Source organism: Haliaeetus albicilla, chromosome 2 (assembly GCF_947461875.1).
Source record: "Haliaeetus albicilla chromosome 2, bHalAlb1.1, whole genome shotgun sequence".
NCBI classification, from domain to species: domain Eukaryota; kingdom Metazoa; phylum Chordata; class Aves; order Accipitriformes; family Accipitridae; genus Haliaeetus; species Haliaeetus albicilla.
In genome coordinates, this window is record NC_091484.1 from 72,015,439 (window position 1) to 72,037,525 (window position 22,087).

The following is a 22,087-nucleotide window of genomic DNA, read 5'->3' on the forward strand; positions in this document are numbered from 1 at the left end:
GACTGCTCTCAGGGGCAGGACAGTGGGCCAAGATGAGCTTCAGTCTGACCCAGTACAGCCACTCCTACGTTACTACCATACCTCTTCATAGCTTTTCCAATGAGTTTGACAATACTGCTCAGGAAGATGGAAGAAGCACTACAATGATGAAATGGTTAATTCCTAACCTCAGAGATTGTGGTTATCTTAGTTTCCTTCCTTTTTCCCATAATGTAATACGATGCAGCAGCAGCAAGTGTGAGCAGCTGGGGAAAGATCATCCATACGCCCAGCAAAGATCCCAAAACCAGGGCCAGAGGTCTCCCATGCCGTGGGTGGGTGAAGGTCATAAATCATAGAATCATAGACTCATAGAATCATTGACTCATAGAATCATTTAGGCTGGAAAAGACCCTCAAGATCATCGAGTCCAACCATACTAACACTGTCAAGTCCACCACTAAACCATGTCCCTAAGCGCCACATCTACACGTCTTTCAAATACCTCCAGGGATGGTGACTCCACCACTTCCCTGGGCAGCCTGTTCCAATGCCTCACAACCCTTTCAGTAAGGAAATTTTTCCTAATATCCAATCTAAACCTCCCCTGCTGCAACTTGAGGCCATGTCCTCTCGTCCTATCTCCAGCCACCTGACAGAAGAGACCAGCACCCACCTCACTACAACCCCCTTCCAGGCAGTTGTAGAGAGCGATAAGGTCTCCCCTCAGCCTCCTCTTCTCCACACTAAACAGCCCCAGTTCCCTCAGCCGCTCCTCACAAGACTTGTGCTCCAGGCCCCTCACCAGCTTGGTTGCCCTTCTCTGGACACGCTCCAGCACCTCCATGTCTTTCCTGTAGTGAGAGGCCCAAAACTGAACACAGGACTCGAGGTGCGGCCTCGCCGGTCTTCGTGGCAGGACTTCTTTTTTGTATATACTGCATTTCCAGTTCAAACTTACTATGTGATGAGGGTGTGCAGCTGGTGGGGGTGGCAAAATTTGGAACCGTCTGTACAAAAGACCCATGGAGGAAAGGTTGTTAGAAACTTTGTGTCCTACTTTCTTGGGCTCCGACAGTCTGGAGACACACTGCTGGCACGCAGGGGAAACCTGCCGTTGAACTACATTGAATATCAAAACCCCAAGTCTTTTAGGCTTCAAAATTAAGACAGCTTAAAGAGGCTTATTATTCACTGAGATTCAAGCCCCTTTAAGATGTGTTGAGTCTTTCAACCTACAAGCAAATCCTGCACTACCAATTTGTGTAGAGCTGGTTGAGAAAAAGGCCCTGAAATGCTGTAACTGACAGCGCGCACGCAAATGGTAACAAAACTGGGTTGCTGTGAGCCATCCATACTGGTTCGGTAAATGAAATAAATAAGTTTTTGAGAGCAAGAAAGACTTTAGGGAGGTATAATTGTGTCAATGGTTTTCCCCAAGCTGCCAAGAAGACACATCCCATTGCACACAATCAGAAGTATTTAATGTAGACCTTACCTATACAAAGAAAAGGCAGGAAAAGTTTTAATTTATAGTTAAGCTGACTGATATGGCAGCCTGACTTTTGTTTCCTAGTAATTGAGAATTTTCTTCACTAACAATACGATTCCTTTGTTTGCACCATTTTCTTAGAACACAGCTAAGTGAGTATAATGCACAGAGGAAAATCTTGTTTTACTCACCAGGATTAAGCTGAATTTACCTTTCTACTACCGATATACATTGATATGCTGACCGTATTTATTTACAAATCTGGCCTGCTTTTTCCCTGCAGTCCCAGAAGCCAGTCTGCTGGAAAAGCAACAAACCGAATAAACATAGGCATGATAAAATCATCACTGAAAATAAAAGGAGTCCTCCCAAATGACTTCAATCAGAGCTAGAGCAGTCCTTTAATTAACACAAAAATGCCTAACAAAAAGAAAAGGATAAATAGAGAAATACAATGCATATAATCCTTTTATTTTCTAATTTATTTTCCCTTTTTTTGTGTTGGCACTGGAAAAACTGTGAGAAACTAATAAATAAAGGAAAAAGCCAGTATGTAGTTTAGAAAATTCCATGTATTATATATTGTGTTTCCTTAGTCTCTCACTAACTTACTGTCATGTCCCCAAATCAATACCTTAAAGTGAGGTCCCATACAAAGATATTCAGTTTGAGGTAATATCAAATAAAAATATTTTAAAATATGCATAAGTATCCTTGAAAAAGTAGACTTTGGAGTTTCTCAATTTTTATTTTTCAACAAATGAGGAAAAAATGGGAAAGACAGAAATCTACAGAGCAGAATCATCAGGTTTGTCAGAAAGATTACTCTCGATATTAAATATTCCCAATGATGACATTCCAGTTAAACAATGCATTTCACTTATGAGCAGGCTGAAACTCATTAAGAAGAAAAATCACCTTTTTAGAAATTACATAAATTGCTTATTTCAATGCCAATTTTTAAAGTAAAACAACCTAGTTACATGCCAGACTATGTCTTTTAATACACACACATTGAAAGTCTTTCAACACTCACAAGTCGAGTGCCTAACGCCTGACAGGGATAGAAAGAAATTCTTGAAATTAGGGAGTGTATATTCATTAACTGCATCCCGTACTTTATTTTTAAACCTATAACGGTGTGACAGTCCCATTACACATGCCATCTGGTAAATGCCATCCACTGTCATTTGCGAATCTGCGAGTGAAACCTAATTTGTTCAGTGAGCTGCTGGGAGCTGACAGAAGCAGAGCGAGGACATCCTCTGCTCCGTGTCTCCTCTCTCCAGAGCCCTTCCAAACGGGCTTTGATTGGGACTCCTGAGCCCTGGCACATTCTGCTGCTTCTGTTCTTTAATCAGCGCTGATGAGCGCCCGTGTCTACCTGTCCTCCTTGGAAACTTTGCAAATCCTCTGCCTCTTGCTTACAGAGGTCCTGGGTGCATATGAGCATCAGGTGCAGGTTGGGTTTAAGCATTTGCTCGTGCTCCTTGCAGAATAAACCACAAAGTTCTCCCCTTTAAGAAAGTAAAGCAGCTACCAAGCTGCTTTGCCCCCAATGTGAAAAGGTAAGAGAGACCCAGCACATACTCCATGACCTGGGTGACTATTCCCAAAATCACTTGCAGGTTCCGCTCCCCTCTCCTCAGCTCCAGCATTGCACCAGCTAACTCCAATAACTTGACAGCAGTTTTAATGCTCCTGCTTTATTTATAGCTTAAGAGAGAGGACCAAAACTATTGACAGGAGAACTTCTGTGTGTATAGACATACTCTATACATTTCCGGATAGATGCGTAGTTAATAACGCTGCATAAATCTCTAGTTACAGGAATGAGATTTTCAATTAATACAGCTAAAAGTCTGTCTTTATCATAAGGCCTTTGACTTTAAAAATGTTACTGTCATTATCCATGCTAGAAGGAAATTAAGCCATATCACTATAATGACATGGGCAAATTTATCATCAAGGAAGTACTACTCGCCGTGGTCTGAAAGTGCACGGAAACTCAGTGTCTCAGTAATTTGACAAGAAAAAGCATTGGCCGTGGCTTGTCATCAATTTTTTAAGCAGCTTTCATGATTATTTCCAAGAGGGTTCTGCTTAAACACCATCAGAAAGAAGCAACTCTAGATATTTAGGTGGTAAGGTATAGATTTCCAGAATAAAAATGGAAAATGATACACCTTTGAACAAAATACTTACCAGACATTTGTTTTGTAATACTTTTAAGAGAATATTCCACAGTATTGCTGATGTTTTCATAATCTAAACAGCATAGGGAATTTTATCAGTTATAACTTCAAAATGAAAATAGTGATTATAAAAAGAATATGGAGTAAAATTGCAAAAAGGTAATCAAAGTTATGTAAGTGTTAAAAAAGGAAAAAAAAGAGGAATTGTCTTAGTCTTCTCATCCATATTCTCAAAGGCTTCCATGTGGCAGATAATTTCAGACCAGAAGCTAAATTCACAGTGTGTAAACAATGAAAATTCAAATACTCTCTGCCAGTGCCACCAGCATATCTCTTAAGCACTGATGAATGATTTAAAAGAGCAGCTGCAAGCGATGGGAGCTGAGAGGTCTGGCTCTGCACAAGTGAGATAATTGGCAGCAGCCATCTCTGTGTACAGATTCCAGATCTCTTTATTTGCTAATCCATGAATTATTTATACATGCTGCATAAAGTTCATATGTTGGGGTGATATTATCAGCCTAATAAATAAAGACATGGGGAGTTCTGTGAACCACTGCTTACAATTAAAATATTTTCCCATTTACAGTATTTTCCAGTCTATGCTACAGACAGATGTTCGTGCTGTTTGCTTTGGCAACCTTGTTGACACAAACATCAAGCAGATTTGTGCTGCTGTTCACCCTCCCCAAGGCATGTAATTTTTTAATCTAATCTTTTCTTCCTCAAATGTGACTTGTCTTGTAAAATAATCAATACTGTCTTGTTCTTGGGCAACATGCAGGATTGCACAAACCACACCAATGGTACTGCTCGTTTCTGCCCCATCTGATACTAGTAATAAATTTCATGCTTACTCTATGTAGAGCAGAAATAAATCTGGGTGTTCTGAGGCGGCTTCAGTTAGCAGTGTCTAGAGGGCAAATGAGCAAGAGATTTGCCCTTAATTATACTATAAAAAATAGGTCCAACGAGTTCTTCAAAAGGTTATTCAAGTGAATAAACGTGGTCAGGTCCTCAGTCCATTCCACAGGCTTTTGAGAGATGCCTACAAAGAGTGGTGTGGGATGGTGGGCTGATACTAATCGGCTCCATCCCACTGTCTGTCCTATGGTCGCTGGAACACAGAATGACATGGGACCTCCCTGTCTGAGAAGACCCTCCCTTTTTTCTTCATGTAATTGTGTATTATAACAGTATTGACAAATGCCCTCTAAATATAACTCTGTTTTTGCTGATGTAATTCCTACTGGTGCCTCGCTCTTCTGGTAGGAGCTGCCTTCTAACTTGAAGTTACACTGGCTGTCACTCCAGTTTACACCTTTTGGGGTTTGTTCCAACAAGCTGTTTTCTACTAATCATGAGTATTCCCATCATAGTTAGAGCAGTCATGTGTCCCCAAAACTCTCATCCAGTAGGATAAACTAGATTATTTTAGGTCCCTTTTGTAGGACAAAGTGTTTTTTGTCTTATTCTTTAATGCGAGAGCATTTTACATTCAGTTCCTCCTTCCCGAACAGAAATGACCAGGACTCTACCCCTGCTGCAGAGGACGTCTTAACTGGTCTTTGTACAGTGAAACTGCTACTTGCCCAGTTCTACAGAAAATTGTTTGCCCAATCCATCCTAAAACAGCATTTGCCTTTTTCACGACCACAGCTGGTAGGCAGTTTGCAGACATCCAGTGATCAGCGCTGCATGCCCAGGTACCCATTTGCTCTTCTTCATTTATAGCTCTTAAGCTTCAAGCACACAAGACAAATTCTTGCCCTGAGTCACCATGTGCTTAATTTTGCTCTTTGTACTATTAATTTCTCCCACTCCAGCCCTTCAAGACAGCCAACTCCTCCAGTATTTCTGTCTGCCTTCTGATGATGCTTATCAACTTTGTGGCCTTAACAAATTCCATTAGCTGCATCCAGCTTTGGGTTCCCAGGCTGTCAGGGAACAATCTAAGTAAGGTCATTCCCAAGATCAGCTTCTAATGAACCCTGCTGCTGATCTCCAATTAGCCTTATATTTGTCTTTGTCTTAATCTACTGCCTTCTTTCATTTAGCTGGTACTTAACCTTCCCTTGCAATTCTTTCAGTAATCCCCATCCTCTCCTTAATTAATATCATCCAATGAGGTATCGCATTGAGTGGGCTGAGTGAAAGCATTTCCTTCCTTTCATGAGGTTTTGGTTAAGGTCTTCAAAAGCCGTAATGCAACAGTGTGTGTAGATGGTTCCAAAGAGGAACATGGAAAACTTAACGACCTTCAAGAAATATTGCAGGTACACTCATCCATTATAGTGAAAAGATTAGGTGTAAAGAGGAGGTAGGTTAGGAGAATTTGCTTGCAGAGTTCCTGAACCTGATAGTACACCATGACTGTATACCTGGAGGCGTAAGTACCGGAGGTAGGAGGGAACCACTCCAGCTCACGTGGGGCTCACTGACTTCCCAAAAGGCTCAGGTATTTTGTTCTAGTATGCTGGTTCAGATCTATGGTTGGAAGAACGAACCTGAACAGAGAAAACTCCATACCCAACTCTCTCTCTTTTTCCGATTTCTGTTCTATCTCCTGCTATTTCTAATTGAATCCCTCCTTAATTTAACCTCTTTCAATTCAACTTTAATCCAGGCTTTCTGCAAACTTTGAAAAGAGATGAAAGAAAAGTTTAACATTTGTCCATATTTTTAAAGTATAAGTTTCTTATTGGATTAGTATATGCTAATCCTAAGAGAAATACCATATGTGGAGGAACATCCCTGACATTTTCTGTATTCCCTGCCTACCTTGGAAAGTCTCTGGATATCTCAGGATGCCCAGGGAACTTGTGCACTCTCCATCCTTGGAGGCTTTGAAGACAAGACTAGCCACAGCCCTGAGCAACCTGGCCTGATCTCTTCACTGACACTGCTTAGAGCAGGAGGTTGCACTAGAGACCTCCTAAAGTTCCTTCCAACCAGATTCTCCTACGATTTTGTGATTCCATGATTGAAAAGTAACGGCAGTGCCATCATGATGGAGAGACTGTGTAGCCATGTCCTGGTAGAGCTGTGGAAGGGGAGGAAGAGCATTGCAGTCCCTGTTACTCTTCTCAGCTCCTCTAATAAACATACTGCTGATATATTCAAGGGAAAAGGATATTTCCTTGTAATCACAGCAAGAAAGAAAATACTTTCTTCTCAGTGCCATTTACAACTCATTAACACTGACAGAATAAAACCCCACTGCATATTTTGTGTTTATTCCATTAAAAGCCTAGTGTAAATTGATTTAGAGAATCTTAATTTATTCTTTTCCAAAAGTAAAAGTCTCTTGCAACAAAATACTGGTATCCCAGCTAGTTAAGTAATAACTGATGCTGGATATTACCTTTAAAAAAAACCCCAAACCCGTAAATAACATTTCTTCACACTGTCTGGTTATTAAGCTGTTTTACTCTCATGAGCTCTCAAGATTGAATATATCCTTAATGTACTGACTGCATTAATAAGGGACTAAGCAAGTATCATGCAAACAGAAAACAAAAGCCAGCAATAAACCTTACAGCTGGTCCAGCTGGCAAACAAGGTGAAAGAAGCAGTTTTCCTTAGAGGAAGCTTTAAATCTTGTGGGATGGTAACATCTGTACTATCCACTGCAGAATAATGAGTTCAACCAAGGTCACTCATATAGCTGGAAATAACGCACATGCACCCTAGTCTCAACATGCAGGAGGCCACTGCCTGATCTGTGAAGCTTCATTATTTGAAGCATTGGAGGAAGCCTGTTGTCATGGTCATTTATGTCCTACGAGTGGAGTTCGGATAAAATTTTCTATGTATGGAATGACCGAATGACAAGAACCCTGGCTGCAAGCAGATGATAGATCACCTTCCTCTGGGCAATGCCAGACAGCTCATACTTATAAGCACAAGTCAAAAAGAAAACAGGATCAAAGCATGTAAAAGCAAGGAACATGTAGTGCTTTGCAGAATTAGGTAATTTTAAAGGGGATAGGAATTTCACTTTCATTCCACATTTTTTTTTTCCCATGCACTGGAAATTGCAAGTGTTTTCTATTCATTTTATTATTAAATATTCGTGCATATTTTTTTCCACTTGTTCTATGTCACTGAGTATTTATGGGTACTTTACACAGCATTAAAGACGTATAACAATACAGTGAAATATTTTACAACATAAATGAATGGTCTACTTATAGAAAGACAAAATGTAACTGGAACATCCACAAAAGCCACCATTTTAATTAATCTCAGGCTACTTTAATAACTATGTTGTTACCAGCTGATAGAAAAGAAGTTCTCTTTCAAATTCCAAACCACTAATAGCATCCTCTCTTTTCCTGGAGAAAAAGCTCTTGTGGTACCTTCTGTTTGTCCAAAAGGGATTTTTCATATCAGTCTGCTATTTTGAAGTCGTACAAGCATGTGAGGGAGCGAGAATGAGCTCTCCCCACCCCATCCTGCCTTTACCCACGGGATTTCTGACCCGTGAACTGCGCACAAAGGAGTTGAGACACAAGAGCCAACCTCGGCTGTTAAGTAAGAAAGGGAGTCAAGTGAATGCAAATGTGAATTATATAGTAATTATAATATAAATAGGACCCAGAGATTAAGTCTGTGCATGCTTTCAAACAGCAGAAACTAATTTTAAGCTTCATAAGCCTCAGGAAAAGTTCCAAAAGGTCACAGTTTGCCTGGAAGCACTAATCACAGCCTCCCGCTACTGGGTATACAAAAAAACCAAGCGTTGTTGTAATCATCCTTGTATAGGAAACCATTCTGGTCACAACAGATAACAGTCACCCAGTGACCTAATATGTCTTGCAGTCCTTGTGGACATACGGTGCTGTGGTCCTCCAAGATGTACTGATGAAAAATACTATAAGGTGCTTTATAGGTGGTTATTGCATTTCACAGGAAGGCGAGGTGGGGCACAGAGAGGCAGGATCAGTCGGGACAGCAGGTAGAAACCATCTTCCCCCAAGCCTCCTCCTCCCAGTTACTACCTGGGAGCTATCGCTTATGGCACCTGCAGTAAGGGAAGTATTTAAAGTTGGCTCCTGGCCTTGGCTGGCGTCTTCAGAGCTATTGACACGACTATGCTGGTCCATGCCCCATGAGTAAAATCTGGGAAGCAACCATTTGCATTTGTTTAAACTAGGGCACGCCTATTGCGCTTCTCTATCTGTACTCGGTTAATCAAACTCCTTTCCAGTGCTAGTAGTTATTTCAGCATCTAATTAAGTCTCTTTAGACTACCTCAACGACACCATTTATTATGATCCTCACCAAAGGTCACCTGAATTGCCAAGCTCTGGCCCTCTTAGCAGGACCAGCTGCACTTAGAAAGCATTTACTTGAATTTCAGTAAGAAGTGCTTTGGAGACTCTCTAAGAAGCTTTGCCATTGCCATGATGGGTAGTTTTATGATATTATTAGTTGACACTAAACCCACATGCTTCAGATATATTGCCAGGCAGTGGGCTTTCTACATAACTAAGTTTAAATAGGGATTAAATGTAGGTATTTCCCTTCTGTGCACTTAATGTTTGTTTCAGGCCCTGGAGTGAGATACTTGCACCCACAGCAGCAAGCTTTCCCCAGACATCTGCCAGAGATGTCCCAAGCCACGTGGAGTGGTTACCTGGAGAAGTTAAATAGGAACTTCAGCTTCTTCATCTCTCAAAAGCAAGAAAAAGAGTTTTTGCCATTTTAACCTGGGTGTTATTGACAGGAAACACTCTTAATGAAACATTGTCCCTGTAGCGTTTGAGAAGCAAACACTTTTTTCCCTGTTCATACCCTTCTTAGAAGATCAATACTTCCATATCACCCACAAGGAGCAAACTGCACGCACATCCACATCTAAGGACCCTCCGAACGAAAAAAGACGCAGGACGATATTCCCCTTCACAGCTGCACCGGGTCTCTGAGTTCCTGACACACTCAGTGCTGTAAAAACACGTAATACATAATGACGTGCTTTAAGCCGAAATGGGTTATTATATTTTTCATAACTGCTTTACTGCTGCTATAACTCAAAATTCAATCCCTCGTTCAAGAGATCGTTGCCTATCTCTAAAGGCACTGAGCAACGCTACGGTGGCACGGGGAGCCGGTCTTGCTGGAGTCCTGTCCTGCAGCATGCCAAGGGGCTCTTCTGCTGCTCTGGGTACCTCCAGCTCCCGCCGCGGCTGGTGGGAGTTAAGAGCATTCGGCACCTGAGAGGACTGGCCCCGCACTTATTAAGGTCTGCAATGTAATTACAGACTAGTTATTGAATTGCTATTGAGACGAAACATCGCGCGGTGCTGTGAGCTAACAGCAAAAATGTGCAGCCATGCCTTGTTAACTCTTCACTCCGGTATGATTTAATCATTTCACATGCTGGTTTTGTTACGGGAGTGCTCTCCTGCATACTAATAGCTGGGTTTCTGCTAGGAAGGCTTCTCTGCAGTGAATAGATTGAAGATTCACTGAATCTTTCAAAACCACTCTGGTAATTTATCCATCTAGGAGCCTCTGTGCCCCTTATTGTCACTGCACATCTGAGCATTGCAGCCAGTAATGGATTGTATTTTCACAACACCTCTAGGAAGCTGGAATTACAAGACCTGCTTGAGTTCTCTAAAGGAACTTGTGACAGGAGAAAAATCAAACTCATGTGTGTCCTAATTAGCATTTCGCAGCTAGTTAGGACTTCTTGGAGCACTGTTACCAAATGTGTCTTTGAACTCTCTGTGTCTAGATATGGGCCAACAAATTGAAACAACTATTATAAAAATCACCTGTTTGTAAGTATATGTATCATAGGTGTCCACATTCACTCAGGATTCAGAGAACCCATCAGTACTATACAAATAACATGATTATTTTTCCCTAGAAAGGGGAAAAAAAGCAATCCACCTACTTTTTGCTTAAATATTGAGTTGGTTTATAGTCCATAAATAGCCAAATATATCCGGCGAAGAGCTAAGCTGCGTACTTTCATTATTGCTTGCACTGATGTTTACCTGAGCATAACAACTACTAAGAACAATCTGGTTCCAGGAATGCTATTGATGAGACTCTGATATGCAAGATTTCTATGTGGTATGTAAGGCAATGGATGAGCAATGTAGTTAGGTCTTGTGGACAAAACGTTGCTTTATGAACTTGTGCTTTATGAATGGTAGACATCTTACATCGATTTACGGGTCCTGACATCTGCTTGTCCATAGTTAGTATAAAACATCCTTGTCTCCAGATTTTCCATTGCTTTCCAGGGATGGTAGGCCTGGCCCAAATGGCACAGGTTAAAAGGTCTGATTAAATGAAGGAACTGAGAAAGACGTAGAAAGAGGTTCATTATTCTTCTGCCTGAAGGCATGAGCCAACCTCTTATTGCAGGAGCTGGGCAGACATGTCCCTAATGGGTACCTTATTGCAAAAATCCTGAAGCGGGTAATTATGCGCCATCCACTGATGGAGACAGGCTACAGAGCTAGACACATTTCTAGTCTGTTCCAATAGCCAATGATGCTTTTCCTTGGAGTGCCGTCTTGCAATATGAGGAAGAAAATGGGGGTCATGATACTTGACTCAAGTTGTGGCCATAGGCGAACCACTAATTCTCGCTGTACCTCTGCTCCCCACTTGGTAAATGCATGACAATGATCATCTGGGGAAAGGTTGCAAAGGGATTTACACATCTTTCCATAACTCAAATTAAACACTTAGTGCAGTATTTATTTTACCAACAATAAAACCTCTACTCCCTCTTCCCTGTATCCTGAAAAATCTCAATCTAGAATTATCCTGAGATATTAAATAGTATTAAGCTCTTTCTTGTTCAAAGAGACATAGATGTATAAATTACTGCCAATAATGTCTCTGTGATGATCCCATGGTCCCCTCATACTAATGGAGAAACTGAAGCAAAATGTGATTTGATTCACTCACGGTGAAAGACAAATGTCATGATCTTCTTTACTGAGGCAGAAAGGATTCAGACACTTTTATTCAGAAAGTAAATCCCTAGCAGTAGAAACCCCTGGTTTTTTGTCGTGACTATCTCAGGCAAAAATTTCTCATGAGTGATATGCTAAAACTAGTATATTTTTGTGAAGATGTTTGCTGATTAAAACTTGTATGTCTAGGATTTTATGGGATTTTCAGGGAAAAAAGTTCCCAAAACTCAGCATTGTAAAAAGTGCGGATGAAACTGACTGAATCCATAAGATGGGCAAAATAACACGTTACTTTGTTACAGTGAAATTCATCAGTAAAGCCAAGCACTTTATTGGTTTTAATTTAGCTTTTATTTGGGACACATTCAAGCCTAGCTAAATCAGCTGGTAATCCCATGAGAGAATAACATACGAGGAGATTTTCCAAAATCAACATCCTCAAAAAAGACAAAGTCTTTATGCAGTAATGGCATCTAAGTATAGCCACAATACTAGAAACAATGCCCAGAATTTTATGTTTACTCACATTTAAAAAAAAAAAAAATATCATGGGTTTTAAATCCTTGAACTGAACTATGCCAATGGTAATGGTGCTGGATACTGGTGTTTCGAAGGATGTTCGCACCCACGCGGCTGTTGGCTGTGCTTATCTCACGCTGTGCAGCGCTGGGCTGTGCAGCACATGAGGCAGCATTAATGACCCAGGTTTCCCACTTTTCTGACCACCTCCAGACTCCTTTAAAAGTTTTTTTGCACAGGAGTGCTGGCTAGTGGTTTTTAGTAAAAAACCTTGCCACATTACTAAAAGAAAGTGGGAGAGGTGCTAATGAGCAAAACTGTTTAGAAAGATTGCACTGATCAAGGGCATGACCACTGTTTTGAATCCTGGTCCCAACAAGCATAAATGCTGAGCTGATGCATTCACCTAAAGCAGCCCTTGTTATAAATTAATTATTTCACTTAATGTCTTTCGTAACTTAGACTCACCTACACTAAAAATTTCTGTGTATATGGTATCCTCCACCAGTGTAACCATACATTTCAGACTCGTATCATCTGTGTGGGCAGGAGCTTGTGCTGTGACCACATCAGAGGGCAGAAAAATCTAGATTTGTAAAATTACTTCAAAACATGGTTTAAGACCTTTCCATACTGGAAGGCTGAACCCTGCTCAATCGTCCTCTGGACTCTGCAGTGTTAAAATGCGATTAAAAGCGAGGTCTGGATGACCTGCCACAAAGCATAGCCAGATGATTGGATGAAACTTGGTAGTGAAAGCCTTTGCTGACTCCAACAAAAATCTGGAAAATAAAAGAAATGTAGAATAATAAAAGGACTTGTTAATGCTCAGAATAAACCTAATAAGTAGAAGCAGCAAGTAACACTCTTAAGTGTTCCCATGTCCAGATGGTGTTTCCATATTCCACCAAGAGGGAGGAAAGAAGATAATTAAATTCTCAAGAAACAGTTTAAGGAGCTGAGAAGTTTATAGCTACATGCTGCCTTTATAAAGAATAAACTTGAGGCACTTGTCTTCAAAACTCATAAATACACAGACAGAATGAATTACATGTACAATGGTATGAGGAACTTGACTCAGATTATCGCTAATTTGGTTGTGTTGCTTCTTCATTAGTATGAATGACTCTCAAAGGAGATCCTTAAATTGCAAAGTTTTCCTACTCTGTGCTTTTGCACCACTTGTTCTTTGTTTATGGGACTGAACCATGATCTTATCTGGCAGGACCTAAGAGCTATAAAACCTATTTTTAAAGATTTCCCAGGCCTATAGGCATCCTTCAGCACTGTAGGGCCAGGAGTGTAGTTACAGAGCTGTTGTCATCCTGGCGGCTGGCTCAGAGGACATACATGGGGAAAAGCAAGCATATACCCAGACAAATCCCTTTCCTATTGGTTTTTTAGATATTTTATCAAGCACGGCTCAGATACAACATATCATTTTGTTCTACAGCTACAAAATTGCCTGCTAGGAAAGGCAGAAATTACTTCATTCCTGTTACCTGTGATTACTGATCTACAGCATCTAGGCTAAGCTACTGATAACCACAGTGCTAAAGAGGATATCCAAATCAGGTGATAATACTTTAACATTTTTGTTAGAAGAGTCTATTCTCCTTTGCCCAAAGAGAGAGACAGCTTTAAAGTCTTTTGACCTGCACAATGCTGACAGTAAAGACTACCAGTCAGCTACAAACACAGGTTCCAGCAGAGATAATCTTCAAAGAGCTAGGGTAAATGATAGTGATTTTATGGTATTTTGAATCAAAACAGTCTTACTGTTTTTGGAAAAGGAGGAAGGACTTGAGACTTATAGAAGAAGATAGTGTTCCCTGTCCTGTTACACTGTTGTCTCTTCTCAAAGTGAAAGCTGATTTTTCCCAAATTGGTCAATGAATGAAAGGATAATACACAGTGCAGTGGCAAAGGCACTTCTCTATCACCAGTAACCATGCCAAGCATGAGACAATAGTTTTCTCTTAGCCCTCATTACAGTCCTCTCCCCTCTGTGTAACTACCAATTTTCTTTCTGTCATCCCTAAAAATGATTAATCCCTTCCTGATAATGCACGATTATGGAGAACTTTAATTAGCAGGCTGGTAGGCATTCCATGAACAACACCCCCCCCTATCATTTTCATCATGTATTAAATGGCATTAATTGCAGCAATGTATGTATGTGCCAGAGGTCTTCCTCACTATTCCCGTTGTCTCAGAACTAGAAGGCATTAACCCTTTGTGGGGAACCTCACACCCCCCACAAGTGCATTGAGGTGGCCAAAATCAGCTTATGGCTGAGACCAGTTGATGGAGACTGACCAACTAATCTAAGGGATGCTACAATGCCACTGTCTGCAATAGCAGAGACTTGAACTCCAGCATCCAGAAAATCTTTGCCAGTTCTGCGTGTTCAAGCAAGTCTCAGTGACTTCACAGATTTTTTATGACAGGGAAGATACCATAACCAAACCTGCTACACGGAGTGCCAGAGTACAAGTTAGCCTGCAACAGAAATGGTTGCACATCCTTTCTTCCCCCATAAACAACCTCATTAGCACTCAAGTTTTAAAAGGTTTCATAGTGCTGGCAGGTTACACTGGGGAGCGAGCAAAGGAGTCATTGAAGACAAGGTGCATCTGTTTAAAATGGAAATACCAAAACACTATACAGCTGACTACTGTGGTAGTCGTTGATAGGGCTTCATCCTTCAGAGGAGAAGAAGCTATCGCCTAAGGGCTTTAGTGCTTTACCAGCTCAGTGTCCTTCAGCCTTGCACCATACATGTCTGAGCCCCACTAAAGAAACAGGAATAAATTTCTATCGACAGCCAAAACTTGTAATTTCTTACCCTTTTCTCTATGCAATTGAATTTTACATCCCATTCCAGATGAGAAAACCCCATCCTCAATTAAGTTTGTGTATAAAGTAGCAAAACCCTTCCATCCAGATCTTCTTTCTGTTTATCTTTGAGGGAATCAGTGGCAGTGCCTGTACTGGTTTATGAGAGGAGACAGAAGAGTAAGCCCATATTTTATGATGAAAATGACAGTAGGAGTGACCTTGCTCCAGCACATATTGCTTTTTTGACAGTGTCTAGAGGAGATAATCTAACAGCAGTCTGCAAAGCATCATGTTTCCTTAGATTCTACTACCGTAATTCAATCATGAGCATATAAAATTAGATGAAAAATAAGGTAACTAGCCTTCTGGGACTGAGTGATTGCAATAAATGTTGCCTCCTGACAGTAAGCATTACATTGTCCTCTTGAAAGAGAGGTTACCTTTTATTATAGCATACTTCTTCTCTCATTTCTGTCTGTGCCAGGCAGCACTCCTGTTAAGCATAGTCTGCAGGAGAGCAAAAAATCCTTTAAGACAATTATATGCTGCCTCTAAGGTACTGAAGCAGTGGGTAGAAAACTTCCAACTCTCGACCTTTAGGATCAAATGAGCAATGCCACATCTTTCTTTCTCTTTTTTTTTTTTTTTTTAAAGTATATGTTGTCCCTTTCCATTGCCTTTCATTTAAGTATCACAGAGTACCTTATAAGCATCGGTTGCTTAATAAAATCTTAAAACCTTGCCATCCATTTTAGAGAAGTTAAGCTGAGCCACGGTTGTGTCTGTGTCTCTAAACTTAGCAAAGTTTGCAACTGAAGGTCACAAAGCAAGTTAATAAAAGGGATAGAGTGAAACGGAGGCATGGTGGAGGTTAGTCTTGAAGTGGCAGTACAGAAATTGTTTTCAAGCCATAAGTATTTGCCCATGCATTTGTTGTGTGGACAGCTGAGAAAATACAATTTTGTAAATTATTGCAGGCTTGATCACAGTAAAATCATTTATGTTTAGCTACCTTCGAAGTTACATATGGGTCTGACATAAAGTCCTACACCAGCTACTGCTACAAACACACACTTTTGTAGGGAGTCACAGAGCATACAGCAAGACCCGAGTTCTGGGTGCTTTTATACAATGTAGATGGAGAAGAAAGCACCAAACAGGACTGGTACTGTCTGCCACTGTTTGGTCATTAACATCGACTCCAGCTGCAAATTTTGGGCGGAACCAGACGTGGGAACTCCTGGCAGAAGCCCTTGGGCAGCAGATGTTGTAAGACAAACACTTGTCCACTCCGGTGGGCTGCTGCTGCTCTACCTGCTTGATCAACTGCAGGATAGGCAGGGCTCCTTGATATATCCTCATTCACGTAGCTTTTCCATCTATGCGTTATATGTGTATATGAATAAATGGGATTTCCTGCTAATCAAAAAGATACTAGAGTATGACTGCTTATGAGCAATAAACTAATACCCTGAGAAAGTGAGGCAAGGCCAAGCTCTAGCTAAGCAGCCTGAGGAAAAGGAAGTCTTCTATTAGTGGATCCAAGTGACTCTCCATCAAACCACAACAGCTCTACTCTAGTTGTATGACCAAAGTCTGATAGGTTGATTACTTTTATCCAGAAGTCTGCATTTCAGTCAGAACAGATATTTCTACTGACCTGACCGACACCAGCTGTAACAGGAACCAAAGGCAGTTGTCTCTGCTGTAAATGTACCTGTAGCAGATATCTGAAGTTCTACGGATCCTACAAGAAAAGTGCTAAAACCAAATGTTGTTCCTGTAAACTGCTTGAAAGCAAAGAAGTTGAAAGACCTCTCACTTTCAGTTACGTAAATAAGGAATAACTCCACCAAATGTAATGGACTGATATTTTTATAAAATCAGAGAAAATGGAAATCCTACCAAGATCTCTGTATTTCATCATGTGTACATATTTTGCAAAGGTTTCTGAATGGAGACATTGACATTAACTCCATAGTTCAAGCTGTGCTGTATTTGTACTACACTAAGATGACAGTTTGAGAATTTACTCCTGTGTAATGAAAATTCAGACACAGACATATTTAGCAGATGGAGACAGATCTAACTCTAATGACCTTATAATGGAGGTATTGTTTATAGCAGCTGGGAATCTGGCCCACTGTTTGTTATGCAAAATCATTATCTTGTGTACTTGGATTAATGTAGACACTAATAAAACTCATTAGTCTCTTCAGGTATCACTGAAGGTTTTTGTGAATGAGATATAATGTAATCCAAACATATCACCTCATAACTGTTGATAAGACCCTTTAGAAACCTTAACCTTGTGATTCACAAATGCTTCTAATTATGGTAAAACAATTATGTGGGTGCAAAGAAAATGGACACTGTCTGTAGTAGCTACTGACAGCTTTTCTTGAAATGAAAACAAGAATAAAAATATACAGGGTTTTTCTTTTAAAGAGACAAACTTCATAAATGTGATAACATTTACTACAGAACTGAATGTTTATTGTGAAATGACACGTCTCTGCATATGACTGCCACAACTATAGATTCAGAGATTTACAGATAGTCTGTTAATTAGTCTATTGTACTGTTAATGTTACTTCTCTGTACTGTATTGCTAGGTATTTTTTACACTACCTATAAATGCCCCCAAAATGCAGTCTATCTTTCCTTCTTGGGGCAGAACATGTTTTTACAAATGTCCATGTCCAGTCATTTTGCTTGGTATTATGTTAACTATTCTATTTCGCCTTTTTATCTTGATTATTCCAGTTATTTCCCATTTTGCCATCCCAAATACTTCTTTATCCTTGGTGTTCACCACAAACAGTTACTGGCACCAATGAATACTTGCCACTCAGAGAAGGGGCAGTCCATGCATCACCAAACAGACTGCTGACATTCAGCAGAGAGAGCACTTAGCTGCTCTGTGGCAGCATACACTTTTCTTTATGTTATACAGGTTTGTTTTCTCCTGACCTGTTGAAAATAAAGCATTTCTTGTTGGGTTGCTGCTTTGCAATACTTGTTTTAGAAGGCATGCAGCCGTTTGAGCAGCTCTCAATCATAGCAGTAGATGACTGGTGTGCATGCATTGTGTGTGCAATTTAGGATAATTAAGCAGAATTAAATTACATAGGATTAAATGCTATGGAGTTCTGCATTTATTCTTAACAGAGCTGGAGAAAGCTGACTTTTACAACCCTTCTCCTGAAATGTCCTCTATCCTTAGCCTTTCAGATACTCTCAGGCATTTGCAACACAGGAAATTTCTGTTGGACCTGTAGATTACTCCAAATTAAGGTAGAATTTATGATGAATGAGCAGTGAAACACTAGATACTCTGTACTCACATCGTCCATTAGGTACCTTTCTGCAAACTGCCTTTTCCTGTCAAATTGTCTTTTCATTGTATCTTACTTGCTTTGAATCCCCTTGTTCACAGTACTGGTATGAGTTGATGCATTTGGAACTCAATCCCGGTCACCCACAGTTAATCCCACCTCCCTGTTTTATCTCTCATAAGCTTTCTGACGTTTTGTGTCCTCTAGGTTTTGCTGTTACTTTAACTTAAGGATGCTTGGAGAGGCTAGAGGAATGTACCTCTATCTTCAATAGTCAGATATGCACAGAAAAAGGTTGCAAGCATCTGCTTTCTAGTTAAAAATAAAAATACACAAAAGAAAAAAATAATGTTAAAAGTAAAGCTTTAAAAGCAAAGTGACTCAGATATTTACGGCCAGTCTTCCAAAGCTGCTCACAGGTACACAGGATATCTAAAGATATTAATGCTGGCTCTAAATCCTATCCTTAGGCACAACAACTGCAATAACAAAACCCAACATACCTTCACATGTCAGTAGGAAGTATTCCAGATTGTGACTGAAGGATGCACTGAAATAAGTGCAGTTTTCAATCAGATCACAAGACAGACACCGCCTGTTGAAATTTCCATTTGTGTTTGCGCTGAAAAAGTTAATACAAGTCCATGAAGGTCACTGAGCAATTGTTATCTGGAAGCAACATTACTTGAACCTTACTGTACTGTAGAACAAGAACATAAATATAATGTGTCCAATATTAGTAAGAGACAAAGCATTTCCATTTGGTTGAGTTTAAATAGCAGTAATGGCTTTTTTTTTGCCTGAATGGAGAACATATAACAGGATACTGATGTCTTTTTTTGCAAGGTCAGGTGGTTATGAAGGAAGGTATAGTTTTAAAAAGAAAATGATGGTTGCAATTCCGCAAGAGCAAGTCATACTTTGGTGAATGAAGGCATGAAACAATGGAGCAGTATTTCTGCACCTACTTATATTATAACAGACAATAAAGAGGTGAATGAAGGCATGAAACAATGGAGCAGTATTTCTGCACCTACTTATATTATAACAGACAATAAAGAGCTGGAATTGCTTTCTTTAAGTTTCTTACTGGTTGCCTGACTGGTCTGATTTGCTAGCAGCTGCTTCAGATGCCAAAGCCCTTTCTGGGGGTTTAAATAGTTGCTCTTATAATATCCAGGTAGAAAGGAAAGATTGTATTTAGGGACGTGTTTTTGAAGAAGGTAACGTGATCTGTCCATACACTCAGAAGTGCTTTTTAGGAGTCTACTATACGTTGAAGAATGAGTTACAGATTATTAGCAAATACTAATAAATAACATTTTGCACTGCTATAGCATTTTGAAACTTCAAAATGCTTTGAGAATGTTAACGAATAGATCTTTCCAGTATTACTGTAACGCAGATGAGTGGTTTTTGCTACCATTTCAAGGTAGAAAGAGATGAGGCTGAGCAACTTGTTTAGGGCCACAGAGACTGAATGGAGTAGCTCTTGGGTTCTTGTTTAGGCTCCTATCATGTCTCTGGCTTAACTCCTGTTTAAAGCTACTAAATCAGACACAAAAAGGAAAAAAACCCCAAAACAGATCTTCAGCTGATATAAGCTGTCAGAGCTCCAGTGGAGCTCTGTCAATGAACGTATGCCAAGGTTGCTGCTGAGCTGACATCCTCGGGCTGGGACGAGAGACAGTGAAACTACCCAGTGCAGGAGATCAGATACCTGAAGTGAGGCCAAGATCACTGTGTAATCAAAGGTCAAGGACGATGACATTTTGGACATCTCTTTCCCTGTGGCCTATGTGGGGAGGTGAGGTTAATGAGGCACCAGGGTGAGGTGCACGCCAAGACAAACAAGGGCTGGGAAGCACTTTGACTCATTGCAGCAGCTCTTGAGCAGCTGTGCCTGGACTCAGCTTTTAAAATGAGATTTTCTTCCCGTTTCAATAGAAATACATGGTCAGTATAATTTTGATTTTTTTTTCTTCAAGAAAATAAACACTGAGCTGAGCTACTCTCAAAAAAATGTGGAGTGCAGTGAACAGGCATAGAGGTCCCGAAAGGAAAAAATTATTCAATTACAGGTAATTTAGCTCGTTCTAGTTTCCTTCCCACTGAGAAAAAAAAAAGTATGACATCATGTTAGAGAAGGAAAACGTACTGACTGTTCCTTATCAACGGATGTTATCACCAGCTCTGCCCTTCTTTGCAGATGCTGAGGTGACAGCAGGGTGACTGAGAAGAAGAATAAGACAAATGGAATAACGATTCCAAAATGATTATTTAAAAGTTTGCATTTCCTCCCCTTTGTAATCTGCTCCCACAACACTTTGCAATAGCTACACTACCAGTAGCTTACTATAAACCAGCCTTTTACTCATCATACAGTTAGGGAGGATACTAAAGTCATCTGGAATTGCAGAAAAACATTTGCAAACATAACATATTGTTATTTCTTTTCAATTTCATGAAGAGGTGAGGTGCTATCAAATTTCCATGAAAACTGCTATCTGGAAGTATAAAAAGAGTTTATACCATTAGTTTATGTAATTTTGAATTCTTTCATGTGTTAAACAGTTCTGTTGGAAAGTTTTGTGACAGCTTATCAATCTTGAGACCAATTTAAAATTTACAATAAAATGAGAAAATTGCTAAAAGTAAAACATTGCCAAATGTCAAGCATTTTGTTCGCTATTGTTATGCTGTTCTGTCTATTCCAGTGACACATTGCAAGATCTTGCAATGCCATTAAAGACAAACACATAAGAAACTGTTTCTATTGCTATCACTTATGTAATGATTCATGTAAGATTGAAAAAATGGGAAATTCTGTATGTGAAGTTAATAAAGCACGTACCTGTATAAATGTCGCCTCCTTGGCAAATCTTCTGTGCTGTGGAAATAACTGGGGGAAAAAAATATCAAAAGGCAATTGTATCATTAGAAGGGTGTTTACAAATATCTCATACAACAACATCTTCATTCACATCACCATTTTCCTGATCTTGAAAAGGCAAGGAAAGTTTAAACCAAATCAGAAAAAACATACAGAGGGACACATCATTGCAGAGGCTCAAGCAAATACATCGTAGGCTGCACTGCAGTTAAAACAAGCATGGAAATGTTTGGGTCCTAGACTGGTCATGTCAGCAGATCAAAAAGGATTAGGCGAAAGACCTTCACATTTTTAACTCAACATTTATGGCTCAGAATTTCCTTTAAACACATTTCTTTTTCTCTAGAACCAGTTTTTACTTCTCTGACCACTTTTTATTCTTTGCCCAGATAGATAGCTAAACAGAGTCTGATGCAAAACCCACTGAAATGTCCTCTTTGAAAAAAGGAGTTGGACTTTCAGGGAAGACAGAGTCTGAAGCTGAAGAATACTTCATTGCCCTTGTTTTGTGCTGAGGCTGTGGTGAACTCCTTTTCTGGCTTTCAGCGAAAGCCCCGTTGTATGGTGACAGTTTCTGAAGATAACAGAGGTCCTGCTGGAGATGGCCAACTTCAGTCCAACATGCAGGGTCCAGATTAATCCCCCAGATGCACTTCATGTGAACAGTGGCAGACCACAGGAGCCAATCTAGCATCCATGGGGTGAATAATGTCAGGCAGGATCTTCAGCCTGCTGATCTGCTCCCAATAAGCTGCACTTGCCTAGATGTACATTTTCAGTGCACAAATTGTACGTGATATTTTCTGTTTGACTGCAGAACTAAATACTAAATACTAACTAAATACTTTTTTTCTAATGCATTGATATTTTTGCAGGTCAATAAA

The 22,087-nt window shown here is 40.1% G+C and overlaps 1 protein-coding gene across 5 annotated transcripts in view; it reads right to left on the reverse strand.

The window, feature by feature from the left end:
- The window catches only part of DPP6 (dipeptidyl peptidase like 6), a 575,225-nt gene that overhangs the window by 18,900 nt on the left and 534,238 nt on the right, over positions 1-22,087 (reverse strand). For all 5 annotated transcript variants that reach the window (XM_069778210.1, XM_069778212.1, XM_069778209.1 and 2 more), the window contains exons 15-16: positions 21,165-21,212; positions 18,814-18,932 (exon numbers count right to left, since the gene is read on the reverse strand). In XM_069778210.1, the coding sequence (XP_069634311.1) occupies positions 18,814-18,932; positions 21,165-21,212 (167 nt within the window). The remainder of the gene's footprint in view (positions 1-18,813; positions 18,933-21,164; positions 21,213-22,087) is intronic.